This window comes from Amia ocellicauda, chromosome 14, assembly GCF_036373705.1.
Source record: "Amia ocellicauda isolate fAmiCal2 chromosome 14, fAmiCal2.hap1, whole genome shotgun sequence".
NCBI classification, from domain to species: domain Eukaryota; kingdom Metazoa; phylum Chordata; class Actinopteri; order Amiiformes; family Amiidae; genus Amia; species Amia ocellicauda.
The window spans coordinates 10,761,727-10,770,252 of record NC_089863.1 but is presented as its reverse complement, the minus strand read 5'-3'; the positions used below and the strand labels follow the sequence as shown (position 1 = coordinate 10,770,252).

At 39.9% G+C, this 8,526-nt stretch overlaps 1 protein-coding gene across 1 annotated transcript; it reads right to left on the bottom strand.

Annotated features, from left to right (window-relative positions):
* Positions 1-1,242: 1,242 nt before the first annotated feature.
* On the bottom strand, positions 1,243-3,647 carry LOC136768135 (ovarian cancer G-protein coupled receptor 1-like). The gene is made up of 2 exons (XM_066722187.1): positions 2,787-3,647; positions 1,243-1,308 (listed from the first exon to the last, which is right to left on the bottom strand). The coding sequence occupies exons 1-2, from the start codon at positions 3,645-3,647 to the stop codon at positions 1,243-1,245; spliced, it is 927 nt and encodes a 308-aa protein (XP_066578284.1).
* Between the last annotated feature and the right edge of the window lie 4,879 nt (positions 3,648-8,526).

Sequence of the window (8,526 nt, the reverse complement as noted above, 5' to 3'; positions counted from 1 at the left end):
GGAAGAAAATAAAAGTATATAATCCCACATCTTCAGAGCAATGGGCAGGTCACATCTGAGACTCTGGATGTGATGGTACAAGACAAGGCTAGTGATGGCCAGGTATCTCTCCAGGGAACTCAATATTTGATCCCTGATTAGCATACAGAAGGAAAATAATTGTGAAGCTTCCAGACTTTTATCAAATCCTACAGTTATCGCAGTCTGTTTTTCAACTCTTTAATATAAGTCAGATTCATCAGAAACCATTAGTTCTAATGTTTTTCATCACTTTAAGTTCTCCCCTTTTTATTGATTAATTAATCAGCCAGTCAGCTTGTTTACATGGGGTGTTAAGTCAGACTTTCTACAGTAAGTGTGAAGGAAGCTGTTTACATAATCTAATGTTCAAGTAATACATATTGGGAGGAATACTTACATATGAACCAGCATGTAAACATAATGTGCAGTACTCCAGGTGAATATTTGTTGTTTGTGGTCACTCAATGTAAGTGTTTGTGTTGTACATAATGCATTTATTGTAACTTCTTAGTAAATCGTTAAGTTATCCTGGATAAGGGTGTCTGCTAAGAAAGAAAGTAATATTATTTATGTATGTATTTATTTATATTATTAATAATAATAATTAGTTGCGAGAGAGATTAGGAGGAGGGGGGATTATTATTATTATTATTATTATTATTATTATTATTATTATTATTATTATTATTATTATTATTAACTAGTCGAGACAGATAACTAATCGTGAGAGAGAGACAGGGAGGAGGGGGGTGTTTAACATAGGGCCATAACATAATTATTAACTTGCTATATTTTACAACTTAAAACAGTTTATACATATTATTAAACATATTTAACTTTTTACTATATACAACATGAAGTGCACTGAAATGTCAATTACAGCTGCATACATCAATACAGAAAACACGCTTTTCAACAGGGCTGTTTGTGTTACATTTAGTAACCTGGCAGTGTCTTTATTCCATGTGCCAAAGAACAGTTTCAAGACACTGCAAGTTTCATCTCAGTGACTCCAGGTATTTTCTCACTTACCTGAGTCAGACTGGAGGATCTCCGGAGACAGTGCTGTAGGTGTGTCAGTTCTTTCTCTCCATGAGGAAAATTAATCCAGGTGTCTGTGAGATCTGACCAAGATCTGCTGTCTAAGAGCTGCAGCAGAAGGAGCTGCATCATCAGTGGAGAAAGCCAGTGATAGGGTGAGCCAGGTTTGTATCTCACAGCCTAAGGGGCGGAATTATCAGTGCTGAGCTTCTGGGTGGCAGCAAGATCGCAGTATTGTCGGATGGGCTGAGGAGATGATAAGAGAAAGAGCTGACACTGGGTAAGATGGTATCACCTGTGGCTACCTCTCACTTCCCCCTCTGACTTCTGTCTCATGACTGCTTGTAAGCCTCCAGCCTGCTTCTCTGTCACTGTTCTTCAGTAAAATAACTCTTTGATATTTTGTGCTTTTACTGGCAATCCAAAAATAGAAGCACCCACAAGAAAGTCTTGTTTCCCACTCTCTTCGACTCTTGTCCTAATCGCAGTGTGTTTCCAGACACAGGATACAGTCAAATGATCATCCTCCACTGTGTAAGTGTAACAATAAATGTTTCAGTGCCTAAAGCACTACACAGTGAATATGAGCAGGGCAAGGACTGCCATCCACATAGCCCTCACCTCTCTGCATCTGGCACTGAGGCAGGTCTGGCCAGGGCTCTCCAGGTGTGAACGCAGGAAAACACAAGGAGGACCAGAGGCAGGAGGTAGAAAATTGTCTGTCCAGTGGCAGAGGATATTTGGGGGATGTGTTGAGCTTCTGTGTGGCAGTGATATTGCAGTCCTGTCTCAATCTGATATACTGAAGAGCCGATAAGAGAAAGATTTGACACGAGGTGGGGGAGAAGGTATCACCAGTGTTTTTTTTTACTCCCCCTCGTGAGTTCTACTTCAAGGCTGCTTGTGAGCCTCCGACCTGTTTCCCGGGAGCTGCTGCCAACTGAGACCCACTGCTTTCCACTGCAGTAGGAGAGATCCAGCGCTCCTCAGATTATGACAACAAGAGAGCAGAATGGGCCTGACTGTCAGCTGTGGGTAAGCTGCCCTTCCTCTTCTTTCCCTGGGCCGTGTGCCCATAGTGGAGAATCAGGGCTTGTTGCTTTTTGAAGAAAACACTGAACAGAATAGTATATTGGGCTTTCATTATTAAAGATGGTCATGGTAGGCTCCATAGTGCAATCACAAAAACCTTGAACTACTGATTTCACTCCCATGATATTTCTGTTTTTATAACCTCAGCGGTTTCGCTTCCGGTGTTCAGTATTGTAGTAATTTGTTGGCTTAATGTTGGTCTGAAACTCAGTGAACTATTAAAGCAGGCCCTGTGATGACCAATGATGGTTTAACTGACCTTGCATTAATGACTTTGTTGTTCTCAATTACTCTTAATTTATTTATTCAGGATGTTAAGCTAAGTTTAAGACCTGCAGGACTTGGGATACCCTGTTGGTCACTCAAATAATGAAAACAGTGATTCAATACAGTTCTTTTAAATCAGATAATTTCTATATAAATAATAATAATAATTTTTTTGCAGCAATTAGAGCATGGCTCAACTGATGGGTTGTATCAAAGTGGTACCAGATCAGTCATGACACATCACTGACAGACCTCTTTAAGTCCACAGTATGTGATTTCTCAGTGTAAGGCTGAGTCTGGACTGTCTCTGTGACAATGTCTTGCTGATCTGTGCTGGCTCTCCTGCAGCAATTCCTCACACTGACCATCCTCAGGCAACAGGGGAAAGAGTCCAGTGCATCTCTGATGTCATTCCTGAGAAACATGTACAGGAAGGGGTCCAGGAGGGGGTTGAGGCACCGGATGTTCATGGTGATTCTTTGGCAATCCAGCAGCCCCTGAGGAATATTTTCCTTCATGAACGTCAAGGTGTCGATGATGAGATTAAGCAGGAAGTATGGCCCAAAGATGCAGGCAAAGATGAAGAGCACGAGGGCCAGTGTGCGCAGGATCCTCTGCCTCTCTGCAGCTGGCAGCGAGCTGACTCCACTCAGGGCTCTCCAGGTGGCCGCGTAGAAGAAGATGAGAAGGACCAGAGGGATGGGGAAGAGGATCAGCAGGTAAACCACATTAAATACCTGCCCTGCGGTCGGCTTCACGTTCTCCAGGGAGCTTTTGATGGAGACAACAAAGACGGACAACCCCCAGATGGCCAAGGAGACAAGCCGGGTGTACCGCAGGCTGCGGCTGCTGCGATACCACAGAGGGTGGGCTACAATCATGTACCTCTCCAGGGCGATACACACCAGGAAGCCAACACCAGCACACACACAGACGTCAAAGATGGACCCACTTACTAGATTCACAAATTCCCAGCTGCAAGCGTATCTGTTGGTTAAACTGCTGATGTAGAAAGGTATGGTGGAGAACTGGATGAGGTTGTTGATGAGGAGATTGACGGCATAGACAGGTGTCACATAATCCACCTTGACCAGTCGGAGGAGACCGTAAATGGCTAAGCAGTTGGTGGGCAGCCCAACCACCAGCAGGATGTAGTGAAGGACCACTGTGAACATGGGGAGAGCACCCAGGGTAAAGAGGTGGTCACAGTCTGTTAGGTTTCCCATGGTATCCTAGTGGGGCTAGAGGAGTCTGTACTGTGCTGGTCAGTGGGGCTGGAGGAGTCTGTGCTGTGCTGATCAGGGGGGGTCTTGCCTGGAGCTCAGCAGCCCAGTGCTCCTCCTGCTCTGCTTCTCCTAGCTGCTCCTGGGGGCTTATCCACCAGGATTCTCTCTCTGTGCCGCTCTCACGAATCTGAGGAGGATGGAGAGGAAGGGGGAGGGGAGTGTTCTTAATCTTGAAAACACAAGCCAGAGATGCTGTGAGAAGCACCTAATTAAGATGACAAAAATACCTTTTCAAACATAGAAGCTGCAACAATATAAACTCATTGGGTCAATTGCAATGAACTCTCAGAATTAGTATGGTGCTCTGTACTATGTTGCGTACTAGGATCTCAAGATCATGCCCAGCTGTGTACTAAAGTTAGTACCTGTCATGTCACGCAAAGTTGGAGACCAGCTGATCCCCAGCTTTAGTCCAGTACTAAGGATTAGGTTTGTTGTGGGAAGTGAAGTCAGTGAAGAGGGCTGGGCCTCTACTAGCAAATCTGTGCGATTGTTTGCAGCGTATAGAGAGCGCTGGTGCTGACATGCTAATGCTAGTGCACATTGGCAAAATGTTATTCATATTAAAATGTGAATGCCATTTACACAATATAATGCTACATTTATTTTAGTAGCATAGTCTAATATATATATAAAATTTGAACTCAAGACAATTGTGTATGGAAATATATTGACAGCAGACAAATACATATCTAAGGCTATTTGCATTTCCTAATGCACCTTTTTCCCCAAATGAGACCCAAACCTATTATCTAGACTAAACATTTAATATGATGGTCTGAATTTTTGTAAAGGCAGTAATGAGAGTAATACACAGGCAGAGTTTTGGACCCAGCACCACCCACACTGCAGCCCAACACCACCCCGCTGTCCAGAGCTGCAGTCCCGAGCTGCAGCTCTCAGTGCTGAGCAACAGCCCTGCCTGGGCATGGTATATGTTACAATATATTATATCGGCATACACTAATATACTAAGTCAGTATAGGCTACATACAATACAACATATGTAACCTCATAATTCACATTATATTGCATTACAATTCCAGCTGGGTAATTATTCCTGTAGAGCTTTCAGTTTCAATATATTCTCAGTTATTTCACAGTACTGTATTTAATAAAACATTTAAAACAACATTTTGTACACTGGTTAGTTATCTTTTATTTTATTGAAAAAATGTTTTCAGCATTTGCAGCTATTAATAAATTACAAATATGTTGTCAATGTCAGAAACAAAAACGTAAATGTATTTTATATGTAAAAAAAAAAAACCCATAAAAAAACAGATCTGTGTTTATGAATAGTTCAGTTACAAAGTTGTCAATACAGTGATACAGTGATTTTTCACATTTTGTTCCCATACTGTCTATAGTTAGTCCATAGCTGGAGTAGGTCTAAGTTAGTCCCATACTCAGTCTCCTCTAGGGCAGCAGCAGTGGTTTTGGGGTTCATTGCAATGGAGACCTTTCTGCAGCTGGAGATGAACTTCAGCTGTAAAGTTCGTTGCAATGGGTATTTAACTTGCATACTAGTTTAGTCTGGAGCTGCGTAATAACCACGGATCATACCCAGTTAGTGGGCAGCTTTCACCCATAGAGTCAATCGATTACTTTTCAGAGTCATGTTATTCCATTAACAGGATTATCATGAAACTGCACCTTGTTATAGTCACAAACGCTGCTGCCTGTCCAGAGGCAAATCAAGGAAACCCGCTGTCAACACCATCCATCAACTCAGGATTTTCTATTTTACTTCATAAACATTGAATCACAATCCAGATTTGAGCTTCTAAATGTAATAAGTTGTTGGTGCCCTAAACACTAACTCTTGGTTTTTGTAACATGCCACAGGTTAACAATCAGTCCAGTCAAAATGAAAAGAGAGTTTAGGATAAATGATGATGAGGTACTAGGGATTAGCAAAATTAAAAACAAACATATTACCTGGGCCATATGGTATATTTCCAACAGTACTTAAAGAAATTAGGGAAATTATTTATAGACCACTAACTTAAATATTCCAAATGACACTTAGACTGGAAAACTGCAACAACACAGACAGAATTGTCTGTTTTACTTCATAAACATTGAATGATGAACCAGATTTGAGAGGTTAAATTCAAATCTAGTTTACTGCTGTACCACCCATCTGGAAATTAAATATATTGCAATATATGAGAAATATAATGCATCATATATTTTGGTAAAATACATACATTTACATAAATTACATTATGTGTATATTTAGAAATGTATTTAGGTGTTTTAAGCCTTCAGATAAGCACATAGTTGAGGCAATAAGCTGAAGAACTGTTATTATTCCTCTCTATAAATGCTTACAATACTTTCAATGTTGAATTTACATATATACTGTATATGCATTTGTGAAAAACGTTTTGGCACCCTTTGTTTACTGGTATTCAATTGAATTGAGACAGTACTGAGAAATGTTCAGAATTGCTTACAAGCACTTTCTGAAATGTTGCAAATGTTGGAATGCATAATACTTTCAATGTTGCATTTACTCAGGGATGATTAAGTTATCAATATTGTCAAAACTTTCAACGGCTAAAGTTACTGTGTATATATGTTGTAGTTCATTTAAATGTTCATGCAGAAATAAAGTTTGTGAATAATTGTTATATGCTGTCCCTGATAAATGTTTTAGTAAAATCGACTATATTTACTACCTGCTAACAGCCTAATGTTGTCTAATTTTATATTTTGCTGGTACATTTCATTATGTTTGTAGTATTGGATTGAAACAGTACCTAGTTAGTTTAATATTGAATACATGTTTTCTGATATTAGCTATGACTATTTATTATGCCTATAAACATAAAATACACACGTAGTGAATACAGCAAATATATGTTTTGATTCTATTGATAATATAGTATGAATATTCGCAAAACATTATTCTAATGTACATTAATATATATCGATTCAATATATAAGTAATATAATTAAAATATATTAAGGAATGCATTTGAAATATAAACAAAATATATACCCTTTTATATTGTACTAATATATTAAGAATACATTAGACATTTTGGAAGTATCTATTTGTTGTCAGAAATATATAAAAATATAAACATAACATATTTAAAAAACAATTGTGACAATATATTATTTCTAAATATATTCTGGGTGAAACTATATGTTACTAAATATACTTACAATATATCTTTTTTTCTGAATGGGCAGTTCCTCCACTGACAAACGGCAGGGAGTTGGAATTGCTGACACACTTCAATAACAAGCCAGATCATCAACTCGACCCTCTAAAACATGTCAGTCAGGCTCCCAGGCATTATCTCTGAAGCTCTTCAGTATGTGGGCCTAGGGAGAAGCCTCCAGATTTTGAATGACTAGCATTTCATCACAAATGTTTCTACTTACCTGTACAAATAGTGATTGACAATTGACACTGCAGTGACTTTCTCTCTCTCCCTGTCTCTCCAGTTTCCTCTCTGTGTTTACTGACACACGGAGACAGGTTAGACAGTGATTATAATCCACAGTGAAATGACCTAAACCACAGGTCCCTGGTGAATGAGCTCCAGTACAATGTCTTTCTGTCTGCTTCAGGGAAAAATGGAAAACTCTTTACTTCCTGCATGTAGGTAGATTGTAATCAAGTTATTATTTATGTTTGTTATAAGGAGACACATTGAGCTTGTGAACAGTGATCTGCAGTCATTGCAGTTTTTTCAGGATTGTCCAATCCAAATTCAGTATTTAAATGAGGCAATGGCAGATACATTAATACATTAATGTCATTTTAATTTATATTTAAATATAAATGTCTGAGGCATCGTTTCTGGTAATAGAAGTCAATGAGTCAGCAGCTGTTTCAAATGTAGCTCAAACATTTTAAGGGATGAAGTGAAGTGAAAGTAGCGTTTCCACGATTTGATGATGAGAGCAGTGATAGAACAGCAGCTAGATATCTGCAGATATAATGCAGACTGTAGAAAATTATAGTTGTGTTCAACCGCTGGTTGCCCAAACCTATGATGGGGCCTCTGTTATGGCCTCAGAACTAATCGGATTCATCCCATAATGCAAGACATTTTTATAAACTGCAGGGATTCGCTGCATTCCCCAGTGTATCCCCAAAATGCACCAGTCTTCTCGATGAGGTGGTGGCCACGTGCTACTTTTACGAGGGAGACAGACAATCCCGATTAGTGGGACTGTGACACCTTTGTAATGGCAGGCGGATTTGATTATTGACACTCTAAAGCCACTCCCTTCTCTTCACTTCTCTGTCTGTTATTGATGTTCAAAGACATTTTCAATCAAACAGAGTTTTGCTAAACAAATATTGGATATTGGGATGGAGTGGCATCCTCTCAAGGGTGTACAACCTTTAGCGCAGAGCACGACCTCTTGTGCACAGACATGATCACTAGCTTTACAGCAGCAACCCAGTTAACTAAGACATGAGAGTCAAGCATTGACACCATTTTTAATTAGAGATTTGTTGGGAGTGCAACTATAATGTATAGAGGTTATGCATTTTGTTGTGAGACTCTCTTGGGTTTCATTTATTTGGTGTGGCTCCTTTAAATTTCTGAATGCTTTGGGGGTCTTCTGAACAAGAAATCCCACTCCTCAAGAAACCTACCCTTGACCCCACCTCTCCCCAGAACTACCACCCTGTTTCCCTTCTCCCTTTCTTCTCAACGACTCTCGAGCGGGCGGTCCACTGTCAGCTCTCTGCATTTCTAACCCATCACTCACTTCTTGATCCTCTGCAATCCGGCTTCCACATAGCTCACTCCACTGAGACGGCTCTCCTGGCTGTCACTGA

What these genes read in the sequence shown, in the direction of transcription:
- LOC136768135 (XM_066722187.1), bottom strand. Translation starts at nt 3,647, where the DNA reads ATGGGAAACCTAACAGACTGTGACCACCTCTTTACCCTGGGTGCTCTC. An exon ending in TCCCCTGTTGCCTGAGGATG is followed by an intron (nt 1,309 to 2,786) that starts GTCAGTGTGAGG and finishes TCATCTCCTCAG; the next exon opens with CCCATCCGACAATACTGCGA.